The sequence below is a fragment of the Pantherophis guttatus genome, chromosome 1 (assembly GCF_059756535.1).
Source record: "Pantherophis guttatus breed Tessera chromosome 1, ASM5975653v1, whole genome shotgun sequence".
Classification (NCBI taxonomy): domain Eukaryota; kingdom Metazoa; phylum Chordata; class Lepidosauria; order Squamata; family Colubridae; genus Pantherophis; species Pantherophis guttatus.
Genome location: NC_142063.1, coordinates 64,407,585 through 64,425,767, shown reverse-complemented (window position 1 = coordinate 64,425,767; position 18,183 = coordinate 64,407,585). Strand labels below are relative to the sequence as shown.

The 18,183-nt window shown below is 40.5% G+C and overlaps 1 protein-coding gene across 1 annotated transcript; it reads left to right on the top strand.

The window, feature by feature from the left end:
* The first annotated feature begins 11,023 nt into the window (after positions 1–11,023).
* LOC132709719 (uncharacterized) lies at positions 11,024–16,867 on the top strand. Its single transcript, XM_087891272.1, has 3 exons — positions 11,024–11,117; positions 15,310–15,383; positions 15,532–16,867. The coding sequence occupies exons 1-3, from the start codon at positions 11,054–11,056 to the stop codon at positions 15,739–15,741; spliced, it is 348 nt and encodes a 115-aa protein (XP_087747398.1). The 5' UTR covers positions 11,024–11,053; the 3' UTR covers positions 15,742–16,867.
* The last annotated feature ends 1,316 nt before the right edge of the window (positions 16,868–18,183 follow it).

The following is an 18,183-nucleotide window of genomic DNA, read 5'->3' as shown; positions in this document are numbered from 1 at the left end:
CCACGGAGAGGCTCGCAACTTGGGCGTCCTCCTGGATTCACGGCTGTCTTTAGAAGAGCACTTGACGGCCGTGACCGGGAGGATTTTTCATCAGGTTCGCCTGATTCGCCAGTTGCGTCCCTTTCTGGATCGGGACTCATTACGCACGGTCACTCATGCCCTTGTCACCTCCCGCCTGGACTATTGCAACGCTCTCTACATGGGGCTCCCCTTGAGGAGTACCTGGAGGCTCCAACTGGCGCAGAGTGCGGCCGCGCGGGTGGTAATGGGAGCGACATGGCGTTCCCATGTAACACCCCTCCTGCGCGAGCTGCACTGGCTCCCGGTGGTCTTCCGGGTGTGCTTCAAGGTTCTGGTTACCACCTTTAAAGCGCTCCATGGCTTAGGACCCGGGTACTTGCGGGACCGCCTACTACCACCAATAGCCTCCCACCGGCCGGTACGCTCCCATAGAGAGGGGCTCCTCCGTATGCCGTCAGCCAAACAATGCCGACTGGCGGCCCCCAGGGGGGGAGCCTTCTCTGTGGGGGCACCTACTATCTGGAACGAGCTCCCCCCAGAGATACGGAGGATCCCGGATCTGCGCACCTTCCGCCGCGCCTTAAAGACCTTACTATTTCACCAGGCCGGCCTGGCCTAATTTTCCCCCTCTTTTATAAAAGATTTTTAAAATTTTAAATATCTTTTAGTATTTTATGTATTCAATTTTAAATTGGTTTTAAAAGTTTGGGGTTTTAAATTTGTCGGGGCCAAAATTATTTAATTTGATTTTATTCTATTTTTAAATTTTGTATTGTATGTGTTTTTATTGTTTGGCTGTGCACCGCCCTGAGTCCTTCGGGAGTAGGGCGGTATAGAAATCTAATAAAATGAAAATGAAATGAAATGAATGCAACCCAATACTACTTTTATTATAAGGTTTGTAACAGCCTTGCTAGCATGAAAGTGTTTCTCCCTTCCTCCTTCTTTTCTTCTTCATGAAAACCAAGGTGGTCATGTCTTTTCTCAAATTACATTTCTGCCCTGGATTCAGATTTCTTTTATCTGACCACTGTCATACTTACAGCTCTTCCTTCTTTTCCTCAGTTATTTTTTTCTGCCCATTATAGCTAAATCCTTCCTGAAAAAGAAAGCAGTACTGTTCCCTTTTTTGTTTTTTATGTTTTGGTATTAATATAATCTTTTGATTGAAAGCGTCCAATTCCAGTCCACAATATTCCATACTTACATTATAATTTTGTTTTTGTAGCTCTGAGTTTTCTTTTTCAGGGCATCACTAGCAACTAGACATCTTAAAGGCTTTGATGTAGCCACATCATAAGCACCATTAGTGTTCCAAAACTATTTCAGCTTTTCTTCAGTAGATGCTTAGTGTCATCTTACCTGGAGGGCCATCATCCAGGGCTATATCATTAATCATTTCAACCTGCCTTTCCATCTGATTTTCTTGGTACAATACAGGAGTGCTTTACTAGTGTCTTCTCTTGTGCAGAATTTACTGCACAATCTTTACTAGTGTCTTCTCTTGTGCAGAGACTTTCCTGTTTTGCCTTTCCTGTTTTCACTAAAGTTATCTTCTACTTCCAACATCTTTCTATGTCATTGCCACCCAATATAAGTGCTTATTTGTATGCTCATTTTACCTAAGATGATCTTCCTGCCTTGAGTGACACTGATATATTCTTGCTATATTCTCTCATTCTTCTCCAATCATTCCTTCCAGAATATAACAAAATCCAGCTTTGGCAAGAAAAGGGAAAATTAGTCTTTCTGTAGCCATAGAAAATTACAACCTTGTGGGTTTTTAAATGGATATTGTACCTAAAAGAACTTTTTTCCTCTCATCTACTAATATTAAAGGAAGAAGATACTGTTTTTCTGATAAAAATAAAATAAAATCATCTTATATATAATCTATTTTTTTTCTTTTTTAACAAGATTCTTTTATAACAAAAAAGTGAACTTGTATTATCACTTTTTAACTAACTAACTAACAGCATATAATAATGCTGACTGTGATTCTAAAAAGATCCTATTTCTTGTCATAACTGATAAAATTCCATCATAGGTCATAGAAGGGTTCTTAACAAGCACGTTCAGAGTGGCATAGAAAGAGGCACCTCTAATGGATCCAACCATTATAAAAAAATCACAATTCCTTTGAACTATGTACAGAAACAAGTAAACAATATGACTTGCAAAAATGCAGTGATAGGAGCAAATTATAGTGATACCTTCACAACCATATTCTAAACCTAATAGCCCTGTTCACATATGAAAACCTAGAAGTGCAGGTATACGTTTACATGAAGTCTTTGTTGCAGATGAGTATATTACACAGATATACAATCTGTCACCCATGACATCATCAGTATATCATTAGTACACCATCATTAGGGTTTCTTGTGTTGAATTTTAGATCAAGGGTGTCAAAACTCAAAAGCCCTAGGGCCGTATCTGGCCAGTGGGGTACTTAAATCTGGCCAGCACATTTTCGAAGAAGTTACTCATCAGAAGGGGTAAGTGTGATTGATATGATTAAGTAGCATTTAGGTATTAACTGCCATTTGGCTTCTCCCTCACAGTATTTACTATTACATAAGAACTGTTCACTTTATTTTTCCCTTTTATTTCTCTAGAATTTAGTATAGATATTTATGTGTGATAATTGTGTACAATCTATTTTATAGGAGCCCTGGTGGTGCAGTGGTTAGAATGCAGTTATTCAGGCTAATTTTGCCCACAGCCTGGAGTTCAACCCCGACAGGGCTTTCCAATCTTCTGAGGACAATAAAATAAGGACCCAAATTGTTGGGGCAATATGCTGATATTGCCCCCAACACTCAGAACCACTCAGAAAGTGGTATAAAGTACTATGGAGTGATAAGTCTAAGTGCTATTGCTATTAGGAGCAAAGATCTACAATCATAACACCATCCCTCAACCTTAGCCAAATAATAACTTCATGAAGAAATTCTGCAAAGCAGCAACAGCAGTTCTCCGTTCTGCCTGGATTCCTAGTTAGTCCTTTCTACCATTTGTTCCCTAACTAACTTACTGCCAAGATGCAGCAGAAGGCATCATCTATTTTCCTATAGGAAGAATATACTGTCAAACATTAAAATGTTTTGTGTTTTTAGAAATGTAGAAAACAATCCAGAGATAAAACGAAATTACTATATACCAATAATAAAATTTCCTCTGGATTGTATCTCCTGTGCATGATTATGCAGGTTGTGTAAAGTTTATTGGGTTGTGCATAGATGCTGTATTATGTAAGGAATTCGGTCTGTAAATTAGTGCTTTTAAACTTGGCTTATTTGAAAAACTTACTGATTCTTTTTATTAGGTTTGTGGCTTGTAAGTGCAAGTTAAACATTTTGTTGCTGTTTATTAAAGCAGCCCCTTTTTTTCCAAGTATCCGCAAGCATGACAGAAATATCATTCCTAATACTTTAGCAGTTAACGCAACTCCTAAAGCAGCTGGACCTTTTATAACACTAGATTGAAATTTGAAAAAAAGAAAGGCTGTGTAATAGTAATAGTATGAGGAATAGAAAAGAATAGAATAGAATAGAATACTCTTGCATTATTTTGAGATCTAAAGTATGTTACATTGTTTTTGAAGTGTGTATGGCTCTAATATTTAAATTGTTGAACTGTTCACTTTTCTAAAAAAATTAACATTTTAAACAAAAGGATAAAATGAAACAAACAAACAAAAAATACTGAATCTGCTGGATTCAATTTAATGGTTTATTTCAAATGAATCATAATCTGGAATAGAAATCACTAATGTGAAGCCTGTGGGTCACATGTGCCCTTCCAAGTGATGGTTTTGCAGTCAGTAACTACATTTTGTCACACTAAGAACACTTCAACATGGCAAGGGTATTGAGTGTTACATAGATGCATAGGGTTGACCACGGCAAGCACTTCACGAAGAGGAATGACTAGGGAGTAGCAGTATCCCAATTCGCCATGGTCCACTCCAGTGACTCTCCTGGCAACAGGGCAGCCAGGTTGGTCTAGCGGTTAAGCAATTAGACTGTGAGTTCTAGTTCTTCCTTAGGCAGGAAAGTCAGTTGGGTGAGCTTGGGCCAGTCACACTCCCAGCCTAATTTACCTCACGTGTATGTATCTTGACTTACTTATAAAATAATAAAGGCTGGATAAAAAAACTCCTAATAAATACAATTACTCTATTCAGTTAAACAATGTAAGACGAAAATATATTTAAAAGAGTTCACCGACAATGTTGATTTTTTATCCTCTCTATGTCTTCTCATTAAGATAAATTTTGAAGTTTCAAATAATAATATGGAAATATAGAATAAAAACCATATGTAAGAACAATGAGTACAAATGAGTGTCTGGGATGCGGAAAAGGTAGATATGAAGATTGCCTTACATCATTGCAGGTTCTTGTTTCTATTAAAGATGCAAATAAGGTAATATTTGGGACAGTTTATGAGCTTTAACAGTGCAATTTAAGAATAACATTGTCTTAACATAGTGGGTTATCCTAATTTAAGGCAAGTACTTGAGAGCTGTTAAATAAAATCCTGTAGTTGAAAAGTATTTTTATCTGTATTTTCCATATGTGGACAATCCAGTGTTTAAAACCTTCAGTTCTTTTCCAATTTATAAATTTCAGCTTTAAGAAAGATTATTTTTTTATTTTTTTTATTTATTGGAATTTGCCAAACAAAAATGAGAACAAGAATAAGAGATAAAAATACAATGACAGGGACGATAGGCACATTACTGCACTTATGCACGCCACCTCTACTGACTACTTAAGTATGAAGTAAGGTCTATGGAAGTCAATTTGTGACTGAAACTGAAAATCTGTAGCTGAGACAACTGAATCAGATAGGGTAGTGATGGTGAACCTTTTTTCCTTGGGTGCTGAAAGCGTATGTGCGTACGATAGCGCGTGTGTGCTGACACGCATAATGCAGTGCCTCCCCCGCAGGTCCCACCCCCCCGCGCATGCGCACGTGACCCTCTACGCTCCCCCACCCCTCACTCATGCGTGTACAACCCCCAGTTTGGTGTTAGCAGGCCTCCCTGAAGCCAGGAACCAAAAATGGGGTGCAGGAGGGGCACCCCACCCCCTGCAAACAACCCCCCCAACTTAGTCCCAGCAACCCTGTGATATCTTGTTGATTTTTGGATGTGGAGAGGATGGGGGTGGCAGAATTTGATAGAGACAGCTCTTTTTAAAACAGGAGTATCTTTGGTAGCTTTTTTCAAGTCGTACAAATCTATCTACATACTAATAAAACACTAGGACATGAACAGTTATTCTACTGGTATGAGTTGCGATGACGAAAGTGTACATCTGTTTTTACTTTGGACTAGTTTATTTCTCAATAAACTTCTTTACTCCTTTAAAATCATGTCTTGAATGCTAGCAAGTACCTTGCCAAATTGCTTTGCCATATGATATGATGAAGTCAGAGAATTTTTTAGAGATAATTAAAATGTTCATGGCAAGCTCTGGTATGGTTATATTTATGATATTTAAATAGAACAGTGTATTGTATCATATAATGGTTCATATCAAGAATCTGATCCATTAATTAGGCTGCAAGGCACCATGCTTTAGGACAAAAGTCTGCATCTCAACTGCTACTTTCATCAGAACATTTTAAACTAATTTTGTTTATATCAAATAAGCCTCACAAATTTCTGAGCAGTATTGTTCAATGGTTTCACAATGAAACTAGATGCATTGTCTTTTAATATATGCCACCATGGAACAAAGGCAGAGAAAAGATAAAGATGTGCTGAAATAAATCCAAAATAATAGATTTCTTTAACAATACAGTTGACTCTAGCAGGCTGGCAAAGTCATCTCCAAAAGGTAGACAAATGTGATAGTTTAAATAGTCATTCCTAGATAACTTTAGTTATGTTTCTTTATGCTGATACTTTCCATTATTACCTTGGCTATGTTAGTCCTTAATATTGGTGTTACTTTCATTAGTGCTTCTATTTAAAAAAAAAATAACCTTCCTGTGTGTGATTTGTGAACTGTCCTGAATCCCAAGAAAAATTTCTTTATAAAACAAAGAAATATTCTTTTCACTTTCATGACTGCCATCATAAGTGATTTGCATTGGATGTCCAATCTAGGTGGAATAACATGTTTTTCAAGTTATTTACTAATACTTTATTGGCCATAAGGATTCCTATGGTTTTACAACAAGTGTTATAATGACATTCCTTTGAATATATCTGCCAAAATGTTCTCATGTGAGCCCGTCCAATTTATTAGTTTATTGGGAGTAAAAAAATATTTCTCTGTGAACAACTTTTCTCCAGCTCTCCAGAACACCATATCATGTGCCATCAAGCAGACTGTTTTGGCTGTTTGACTGTTTATTTTTTTTTGAAAAAAAAAATTTTCAGCTATGCTCTCAATCTGAAGGTTTTCAGCTTCTTTCACTGTATGGTGAAGTGCTTGGTTGCTTTTTCATGGTGTTTCAGAATGTCATTGAAGTGTTTTCAGTTGCTGATTCAGATGTTTCCTAGTTCAAGGGCCTACTTGAAATATTTTGTAATGGAAATTACTCACCAAATTAAATGTTAAGTATTTTTGAATAAATGAGTCCGTGCCTTTTTTGCTTTCCACCTTCCTCTTCCCACAAAAGAGATTTGAACAATTACTTTTGCCCTTATCTACAGCAAAAGCCATGTCATAGTTTCACTTAACTTCTTAAAAACAACTATAATAACATTGAGGAGACTTCAAAAACACTAATTGGTAGGCTTAATATAGAACGTGATTTGTACTGCAGTTTTTTTTTCTTTCTTTTTTTTCTTTTTTCTTTTGTTTGTTAATGAAGGTGGGCTATTTAATTGAACAGAAATCCACCATGTTAGTGGGTTTTAACATTTTAACAACTTTCATAACAAAAAGTCAATAGATACCTGTGAAACTCTCTGGTTTCTCAAACTATTACCACCATCAATTTCTTCATGAAAAAAGGACTGGAATACAAGGAGAAGAAAACAAATTATGGAAGGAAGCTCTATGTATTTTGGATGTACCTGAGCTTCAAAGTGTTCTTTATCTAATCAGACAGGCAATCAAAAGGATTTGATCTTTTGTGGGAATTAGTAATCGGAATATGTCAAGAAGGAGAAGAAAACAAAGTAAGGAAATACAATAACACTGGTGATGTGAGGAAGATGGAAGACAATTTTCCTGTAATCCTTCAAACCTGGCAGCATCACTGAGTACCAGACTTGCATAATATGTTTAGAAAAGTATAGATATTCTTAAAATGCTCTTTAAAAAATGTTATTTATGAAATCAAATGCAGGAAAAGTCTTAACATCTCGTTTAGTCCCTGGAATCAATAGAAGCAAAAAATAAAATGAACAAGTGTCAGGAGGATAGGATTGGACTTACACAAGTGATTAAGTTACAGAGGCAATAAACTAAAATGCTCAGATTTTTCACCAGTGAACTATATGTAGAAATTGTGTGTAGCCCTAAACTGAAACTGAATGGTAGGAGGGGGGGGGAGAAAAAAATGTAAGTGTCTTGAAAAGCATTAGCTGCCTGACCTCACTCTTGAGTTTATTAAAGAGCCACATTTATTCTAGAGATAATGCTACATATACAGGCTACAAATTCCATGTGAATTGCTTTCAATTAATTACATTGTTTTTCAAACAAATTTGGTAATAGAATCCAGAATGTTCACATTGGAAGAATATCTTGCAAAAGCCTCAGTGAACATTCTGCAATTCAGGAAAACGAGGTTGGGACAAATTGTGTTTTATCTGATTTTACAACTAGGCAATTCTTTACCTGAACCTTCTTTCTTTTATCTGATTCCTACTTCTTGCGGTCCTTTTAAAATATGCAAGACATGTTTGACATTTGTAATAGTGGACTTAAGATGAATATTTATGATGTCCAATTTTTTAAAAAATTGGGTGACATAAAGGAATGCATCTTCTACTTTAATCCTCTGGGACCCATTTTCAAATCCAATAAAACCATACTGGTGGGATCCTGTGCTAATTTAGCAAGCTGGATAATTTTTTATATACGAAAGCAGCATTTATTGTTTGTTTTGTAAAACAACATATAGTGCTAGTTACTGTCATATTCTCAAGAAAAAATTGTTTAGCATCTCTTTTCTCAGACAAGTAGCTAAAATAATTCAAAATAATATGGAAGGATTATTGAAGTCAGCGAGTACATGTAGTCATGAAAGGTGTGATTCTCCAGGGTACATGACACCAAGATGCTACACATCTGGTCAATTTTCATTTCAGTGACATGGAAGACAACATCACTTGTGGGCTGCATTGATTTTACTTTTGTCAGCAAGGAAAGTTTCATGATGTGTTCTTTGCATCATTGCTCAAGTATGTACAGAAGCACCCATAGTAGAAGCTTTTAAGAAAATCAAAGGTGTCAGTACCCAGTGCAACAGAATGAACAGAAGCTCCCTGCAATAACTCTTTTATCTGACAATGTTCTCACGAACATAGTCTCAGAATTGCCCCTGCAGCAGAAAAGAGATCCCATTGTATAAGAATTTCTTTCTCTTAGATATGCTGAACTTTTGTTAGCAATTGGAATTTACTGGAGAAGGCAATGCTGTTTTCACGTGTTTCCATAAACCTTAAAATTGGATACAAATTAAGGCCAGATCATTATGGCATCTTCAATATGCAGTTAGTTTTTTGTTTTTTTTTTTAATTTGATTTATATGCCGCCCTTCTCCGAAGACTCAGGGCGGCTTACAATGTGCTCAGCAATAGTTACACATCTGGTCAACAGTTAACTGCACAACTAGTTAACAGTTGACTGCTGTTAAACTAACTAATGATAAAGACTAATCTGAATGAATTTATCACTTGCAAGTTGACCCGGAAAAAACCTCTTAAAAACAATATGTATTGTTTCTTTGTGTATCTCCTGTTTACAGTGTTCTGTCTTAACTGTTGCAAGTTAGAATTAGGAAGAAATGAAATTGTAACCTTCAAAAAAATCAGTTCTCATTTACTAACTTTAACAAGAAAATATCATTACATGAGTATAATCCCCCCCCCCATATTGGTTATTCCATTATATGTTCTGCTCTATTAACCTGACACTATTTATAGGAATAGTCTAATTTATAAGAAATAATCAGTTTTTTTCTCAGACCTGGCTTTCTTATTTTTTCTTTCTTTCTAATCTGCTTTTGCTTAAAAAAATGTGGGCTAAAAATGTTATTGCAAAATTCATTCTGGATGGGGTCACATTTTCCTTGAAGGAGCAGATCTGTTGACTCCTGGTTGAGCAGCAGGAGGAGGTCATGAACAGGAAGCCTATTACAGCATGTTCTACATCAGGCTGCTCTTGAAAACATCTCAGAAAACTGCAGTTGGTTCAAAATGCTTTTAAGAAGGATTGGGTTCAGTACTGTTCAGCATTTGTGCTTGGTAGATTGGCAACCAATAGGTAGCTAGATCTAATTCAAGGTTCTAGTTTTAACCCTTAAATCAATATGACTTGGCACATTTGTACCTGTGAGAAATCTTTATTATCAAGGACCTTCTTTATTCATTGTACAAGGTGTTAAGCACCAGTTTATGAAATGGATAGTTTTGATGTAGTGAACTGAAATATTTCTGTGAGTAATGAGATGAGGTTCTTTTGTTGTTTTAAAGGTAGAAAGTATTTTTTTTTATCTGTAATCATTTTAAAGCTTCCTATAGTACAGTTTTCCTAACCATTATGTCCTTTATTGTTTTAATTTCACGTTTGCTTGGTTTTTTTTACTATGTTGCTGATGATATTGATTGATGATATTTGTTCAGTACCCAAAGGCAATTCCTCTTTCATTTTTCCCTTTCCTGCCCCTATCCCCAATTAGAAAAGATGGGCTGAGAGAGAGGGAGAGAAAGTGCTTGATCCCAATTTTTGCTTAAAAAGTGTCACTATGAAGTAGACAATTGGCTTGTGGTTATGTTTTTTTTAGGCAAAGGCTTAAATAAAATCATTTTCATATTTATAAATTATAGCTTCTGACACATAAAACCTTAGTAATACCACACCTGGAATACTGTATCCAGTTTTAGTCATCCCATTAAAAAAAGATATTGAGACTTTGGAAAAAGGGCAGAGAAGAGCAACTAAGATAATTAAGGGCCTGAAGACTAAAACATGAAAACAATTCTAGGAGTTGGGTATGGCTAGTTTAGAGAAAAGAAGGATTAGAGTGATATTCCAGTATTTGAGAAGCTTCCATTTAGTTCAAGGCTAGGCAAAAGTAATCTTGAGCAGGGTCACTAAAAGGAGATCTTCTATTTGCACTGCATGTAGCATAGGAAGACATCCATTTTAAACTGTGATTGTTAATTATAGCCAATTGGTAAATACACCAAAGATATCGGTTTTAATTGGGTTGTTTTTAAATCTTGGGCCGAAATTATTTAATTGTTTTTTAAATTGTTTTTAAATTTTATATCCAATGATTTATCTTGGCTGTACACCGCCCTGAGTCCCGCAGGAGAAGGGTGGTATAGAAATAAAATAAAATAAATAAATAAATATCTAGTAAGTTTTGAGCTGTATAAAATATTTTTGCTTCCAGCAATTATGATATTAAAATCTAATAAGCTTTTTGGCAGATAGATAATAGATTGTAGATACAAGATGTGCAATAGATGAAGTAATAATATTTGCAAGACTGTTTAATAACACTGAAATGATTCCTTCAGTTTTTCTTTCTAATTGTCTGCTTCTAGAACTAGAGATTTGTGTCATAGTTCTTTCAACAATCCTGTCTGTCAATTAATAAGAATATATATTCTTATTAATTGCCAAATATAAATTATTCTTTCTTTCTTAGATATATAAAGCTTTGTTGTAGAATATAAATTTCTTGAAACTCAGCATGATACAAAGTTTTATCATTCAAATTGGAGAGTTCTTGTTACAAGGAATGGTGGATCAGGCCCAATAAAGAGACTTGAGTCATCAAGTAAAATATATCTCTTTTATTTGCAGGTTCATCACATCATCACTTGAATGCATCAGGATCTGGAACATGGAGGAGCGTGCCCACCTTTTATACCTGTGGGCGGGGATCCAGGTAAGGAGGGGTCTATGGGAGGAGCTGACCTGTTGGGTGTCTGGGTTAACCCTTGCACTACTGCGCTATAGCTGATCCCAGGCACGGGCAGAGCATTTATGCCTGACAAATCCCCCTCTAAATGCCTGACCCATGTCTGTAGGCCCGACTGACTGGTTGGTACCCTGGGGTGGATGTTGAGCTTGGAAACTAAGTGTGAGTGTTGCTTGCCCTGTAGGGGTTTCGTGAGTATGTCTGCGGTCTGCTCTTCTGTATCGCAGTATATAGCCTTTATGAAACCAATTCTGGAGAGCTGTCTAACGTGCTTATACTTAATGTCTATGTGCCTTGACCTTTGCCCTACAGCGTCGGACATGGATATCTCTATGGCGGCTTTGTTATCTTCGTAGATATTTATTGGGTAAGCTGGTTCTCTCCACACGCTGGCAAGTAGGTCGTCGAACCAGATGAGGTTGTTGGCGGCTTTGGAGAGGCATATGTATTCAGCTTCAGTAGTCGAGGTTGCCACCAAGATTTGTTTGCCTGTGTACCAATGCACCGGACAGTTATTTAAGTAGAATATGTACCCAGACGTGCTTTTGCGGCCTTTGGCGTCTCCGGCCCAGTCAGCATCAGCGTAGCATGAGAGGATGGGTTCTTCGGATTTTTCAGGTTCTAGTGTTAAGCATGCATTGACACTCTGTTTCAGGTATCTTAGCACTCTTTTCACTGCGTCCCAGTGGTATGTGGTGGGTTTGCTCATGTGCCTGGACAGTAAATTAACGGATAGAGCAATGTCTGGTCTTGTCCAGTTAGCGATATACAGGAGGGAGCCTATGATTGATCTGTACAGCGTGTTGTCTCCAAATTCGGGTGATTCATCATGCATGTTTTTTAGGAAGTCCACCTGCATGGGTGAATCACATCCCTTGGCGTCTGCCATGTTGCACTTATGGAGTAACTCTTCTATTTTCTCTTTCTGTGACAGTTGGAAACCCTTTGGTGTTTGGTTGACTTGTACCCCCAGGTATCGGTTTATCCTCCCAAGGTACTTTAGGGTGAAATGCTCGCTCAGCCTGCTGGCGAAGGTGTTGCGGTTGGCTTCGTGTTTGCTGATGTATAGAATGTCATCCACGTAAACTAGGATGTATTCTGGTGAGTCCCCCCCTTTCCTGGTGAAGAAACAGTTGTCAGCTATGGTCGCCGTGAATCCCATAGACTTCAGGGCCTCTACCAGGCATTCGTACCATCGTTTGCCTGATTGTTTTAGTCCGTATAGGCTCTTATGAAGTAACCAGGTGTCCCCTCTGTTGGTTTCTTTGCTGTGGGGGGCTCTGATGTATATCACTTTGTCTAGTTTGGCGTGCAGGTAGGCGGTCTGCACGTCGAACTGGTGCACCTCCAGCCCTAGTAAGGATGCGATGACCAAGGCGCTTTTGACGCTTTCTGTTCTTACGGTGGGCGAATAGGTGTCTGTGTAGTCCTCCGGAAACCTTTGGGCAAACCCCTGGGCAACTAATCTTGCTTTGTATAGGCTTTGGCCACCCTCTAAGTTCTTGACTTTGAAGATCCACCGGGTGCCTATTGTGTTCTTGCCCTCTGGGACTTTGGTGGGGGTGTATACCTCCAGCTTCCTCAGGCTGTCCAGTTCTTTGGCCATGGCTAACTCCCACTTTGCCCTCTCCCCTTGGGGTAGTCTCAGTACCTCTTCGTAGGAGTTTGGCATAACATGGTTCGTGTGCACGTGCATCACGTAGTCATTTAGCCTTCTTGGCAGCTGGTTTCTGGTTGACCTGACCGGTCTGGTTGCTGTCTGCTCAGTGTCATGCAGATATCTGGCCTCTCTTTGTGTCAGTGATTCGACACTTATCTTGGGATGATTCTCTTTCCATCCCTCAACCTTGATGTCTTGGAGGTTGGGCTTGGGCCTGCTCCCTTCCTGTCTACCCACTGTCTCGTTTTTGTTTTGATTTTGCTCGATTGGACTATCCTCCCGCTTGGTGGGTACCTCATTTAAGTGTATTCTGGACCAGTTGGCTTGCTCATGGAATGCCGCTGTTCTAGAGACCACAAACCTATTATTGCTGTCCACAAACCTGAAGCCCTTGGTTCCTGGCTCGTATCCCATGAACCTGAGCCTTCTGGATACCTTATCCCCTTTCTTGCGCAACTGCTTGGGTATGTGTACATCAGCAGTTACACTGAACACATGTAGGTGTGCTATCCGTGGCTTCTTGTTATACATGATCTCGTACGGTGTTTTGTCTATCACACTGGACCACGTTCTATTTAGAGTGTAGTTGGAGTAGACCAGGGCTTCAGACCAGAAGTGTTGGCCAATGCCCGCGTCCTCTAAGGCGCACCTGACCATCGTTTGCAGCGTGGAGTTCCGTTGTTCTACGACCCCGTTCTGAAAGGCGGAAAACGGGGACGACGTAAAGTGAATCACGCCTTTGGACCTGAGCCAATGGGAGAAGTCCTTAGATAGAAACTCAGACCCTCTGTCGGTCATGATTTGTTTGATTTGTTTGTTGTTTTGGGTTTCTACCCTTTTATAAAACTCTTTAAATTTTTGGAAGGCCTCATCCTTTTTTCTTAAGGTGTAGACGAAGCCATATCGACTGTAGTCATCCACTATGGTGAGGAAGTATTTTTTCTTATAATTTATGGATGGCCTTAGGGGCCCTACCAGGTCCATGTGTACTAAGTCGAATATTTGTTTGGCAGCACGTAACGACTTCTTGGGTCTGGGTTTTACCTTTAGTTTTGAACACTTGCACACCGAGCACTCGAGGTACTTTTCACAGTTTTTTATTATGACACCCTCGGTACAATTAGCCATTTTCTGTATCACGGGAAAACTGGCGTGTCCAAGCTTCCGGTGCAGCAGATGGGCACAGTCGTCATGCATTGGTTTGCCTATAGAGGGCCTCTTTTGGGTGTGTTTGTTGTGTTGTGTTTCAGGTGTCGTGTTGTCATCGCTATCTATCTCTCTCTCGCCTACCTGTTCACCCTCAGTCCTGTCTTGGTCAGTGTCCTCTGCGTCCTCTGAACTGGTGTTTATGCTGTGGGTGTAATCCTCATGGAAAGTTATGTAAGGTAACCCTTAGTTAACGGTTACTCTTCCTACATCTTCCCCATCCTTGCTAACTTTGACATTGCCTTTTGTGAAGGTCACCTCAACCCCTGATTCCTTGCTGAGCTTTACTGCGGCCAGGATGTTGTGGGGTATCTCTGGGACTAGCAGTACCCCCTCTATTTTCCCTACGCCTGGTAATGTGATTGTCCCTTTGCCTGTTACTCTAACCTGGTTTTGGTCCGCAACTTTGATCGAAAAATCCTCCCTCTTGAAAGATGAGAGTAGTTTCTGGTTGTAGGTGGTGTGGTTGGAGGCTCCCGAGTCCAGGAGCCATGAGCTGGTGTCTTTGTCTTGGTGTGTGTTGTGCGTGTGCTCCCCTATCCCGTATAGAGACCCTGTCCTGCTGTCGCGTGAGCTGTCTCTGTTCCCCCTCCTATCCCTGGGAATGGGTGAGTCTCTGCGCCTATATCTTTCTTCGGATGTGTGCCTTTCCGTTTGTCTGTGTCTATGCTCTGGCCTGCCTCTCTCCCTATAGTTCTTGGGGCAGTCCCTTTTGATGTGTCCCCTCGACCCGCAGATGTAGCACTCTGGCGTGTTGTGTTGTCTCTCTTGGAATACTACTCTCTTCTCACTCTTGTGTTCTCTGGGAGGGCCGGGGCGGCTCCTCCTCAGATTATCTTCCGCGATAAACTTGTTGGATAGCTTCTCCACAGATAGCATCCCTAGACTAACGGTGTCTAAGTGTGTCAAGAAGTTATTCCATGAGTGGTCTAAAGAGTTGATCATCACGCTTTTCATGATCTGGTCAGAAATAACTTCCCCCCTAAGGTGTAGCTCTGCTCTGGTACCGCTCAATGACACTAGGTGCTCACTCATGGGGGTCCCTGGTTTTAGCCTGGCAGAAAAGAAGTCTTTGGAAATTTGGGTGGTGGTGGACACACTTTCACTATAAAACAACCCAAACATTTTTCCTATAATTTCTGATACTGTGAGGTTATGACCAATACAGTGGTAAATTGTGGGAGATATGCTGGCAATTAAAAGGTAGAATGCCCTATGGTGCATGCAATCCAGCTCTAAAGTCCATGGTCTCTCTGGAGGGTCATTAATAAAATGAGACATGTTTTCTTTCAGGAATACTACCTGGAGCTGCTGTGACCACTCTAGGATATTACCCCCATCCATCCTCAACTTGGGAAAGTCAACAGGTAAGTTCCCAGCACTAGTAGTAAAATTACTTACTGCTGGCTGCTGTCCATGGTTCCTTATGTGCCTATAGCAGCAGTAAGGCATGGGAACGCTTGCCGGTAGTTTAAAAGTCCCGCTTTGTAATTTTTTTCTTTTTTCTTCCTCTAGGCGGAAGAGCGCATGCGCGAAGTCCATTTCAGCTCCGCCGTCGCCGAGGAAGGACCTGTTCGTCGCGGCTCCGCTGTAGAGGTCTCTGCCGGTCGGGTAGGCCTCGGCCTCGGCCTTGGGGGTCCAGGTGTGTTCCGGAAGGCGTCGTCTAGCAGCTGCTCCTCCGGAATGAAGATCCTGGCGGTGCTGGGGCTCCGGCGACGGTTGTAAGTAGCTGCCCCAATCCATGCGGTCCGGGGTGCGCGGCCTGGGCGATCGGAGGCGCGGTGTCCCTGGGGTGCGAAGGTGGGCTGGCGAATCGTCACGGGCGTCGGTGGCTCTCGGGTGGGTGCTCCGCTGCCCCTCTTCTCGCCTTCCCTTCTGTTTTGGCCTCTCCGGCTTCTCTTTGGTGATTTTGAGGCCTGGGCCGAAGGCGGCAGCAAGGGTCTTCATGGCTCTATCTACTTGCCGCTCGCTGGGGGTGTACCAGGGGTCCGAGTCTGACTCTGTCCCCTCCCCCCGGTCACTTTCTTTATGGTTCATGGTCCGGCATTTTTCGCGCGCCGGCCATTTTGAATTCGGGCTGCTGATTGGTTGGGGGTCGGCCATCTTGTCCGACCACGTGGACAAAGATGGCCGCCGTTTTAAATTTAGAGCAGGGCTTTGGGGCTCGGTGGCCGTTGGGGGTGCCCTTTTGGGCGATCCACTCACCAAGTCCAGCTCCTCGAGTTCGGAGTCCGAGCCCTCTTCGCTCCTTGCCACCTCGCGGTCGATTATGAAGCTCCGCAGGTCGGCAAGGAGGTTCTTGTCGCCGGCTCGCTCTTTCAACAGCTGCAGGACGTCGAGTCGCAGCTTCTCTTCCTCTTGATCGTGGTGGTGGGCCCTTTTCCCTTTCTCGATCTCCCCCCTTTCTTCCGTCGCGGTGGCTTTGGGGGTGGTTGAGGTTCCTGCCTTCCCTGGCGAGTCCGATGGGTTGCTTTCCCGTTGCTTCGGAGGTGTCGCCATTCTGCAGGTAGGTATGGGTCCTTGTCTTGTGGCTTGGGATCTTTGGGCCTTACCAACCATCCTCTGCTACCATTTTGTTACAAGGAATGGTGGATCAGGCCCAATAAAGAGACTTGAGTCATCAAGTAAAATATATCTCTTTTATTTGCAGGTTCATCACATCATCACTTGAATGCATCAGGATCTGGAACATGGAGGAGCGTGCCCACCTTTTATACCTGTGGGCAGGGATCCAGGTAAGGAGGGGTCTATGGGAGGAGCTGACCTGTTGGGTGTCTGGGTTAACCCTTGCACTACTGCGCTATAGCTGATCCCAGGCACGGGCAGAGCATTTATGCCTGACAGTTCTGATATTTGTTTTCCTAAGCAAAAAGTTTCCATGTATCAGATTATACATTTTGTTTATTGTTTTTATCTGATTTTTTGTATCTGAATAAATCTATTCTGGGGTTAGAACAATATGGATCTGGAATCTTAATAAATGTATTAATGTTGATGGAATATTGACTAGTGAATAAAATAACTGAAACTCCTGAATTCCTGAGGAATTGCCTCTGTGAACTAGATTACAAATCTAATCAATTGAAATGTTTAATGTTTTAACTCTCTGATCCCTATTGTATTTGACCCTAATTGTCTTATCAGATGATACAAGTCTAGAATGATTTTCAATATATAGCTTTAAAAAGAGCTTTGTTTTTTTTTTGTTTTTTTTTTTTTGGTATCAAATTTATTAACATATGCTTTAATTGTTCTTTTTTTTTGTCCACTATTCTATATTCTACAATTGTGGTTTCTCTATATACAAATTAAAATAAGTTAATTGTCTATTAACTAAAAGACTAAGCTAAATATTAAATTTAATACTGTACCTCTGGATTAATTTTTGCTGGAATTTCTAATTCATGTTTACATACATATTTGTTCCAGTTGAGGTATCTGATTTAAGGAGTTAAAAGTTTAATATTTTACTTTCATCTAAAGTAATTTACACAATATGCCAGTATATTATATTTACCTTCATCTAAAGTAATTCACACAATACACCAGTGTATTATATATAAACTTTGATGGTGAAACAGTCTGATTACTCCTGTATGGTTCTTCCTGTGGACTTTGGGTAGGTCTACCAGAGTAAAAAATAAAATAAAAAAAATGCTTAGTATATCTAAATCAGGGGGGCTATTCAGCAGGTTCTGATAGGTTCTGGAGAACCAGTAGCAGAAATTTTGAGTAGTTCAGAGAACCGGCAATACCACCTCTGGCTGGCCGCAGAGTGGGGTGGGAATGGAGATTTTGCAATATCCTTCCCCTGGAGTAGGGAGGGAATGGAGTTTTTGCAGTGTCCTTCCCCCAGGAGTGGGGAGGGAATGGAGATTTCCTTCCCCTGCCACACTCACCAAGCCACGCCTACAGAACTAGTAGTAAAAAAAATTGAATTCCACTACTGATTCTGAGCCCATGGGGGTCGATAGCTCAGTGGTTAAAGACATGAAGTTGATAGCTGGACAGCTGACAGCCTGGGTTCGAGACAGGGTGAGTTCCCATTACTTGCCTCAGCTCCTACCCACCGAACAGTTCGAAAGCATGCAAATGCAAGTAGATTAATACTGTAGGTACCAGTTTGTGGACAAGTAACAGTGTTCCATGTGCTTTTAATCACAGAAA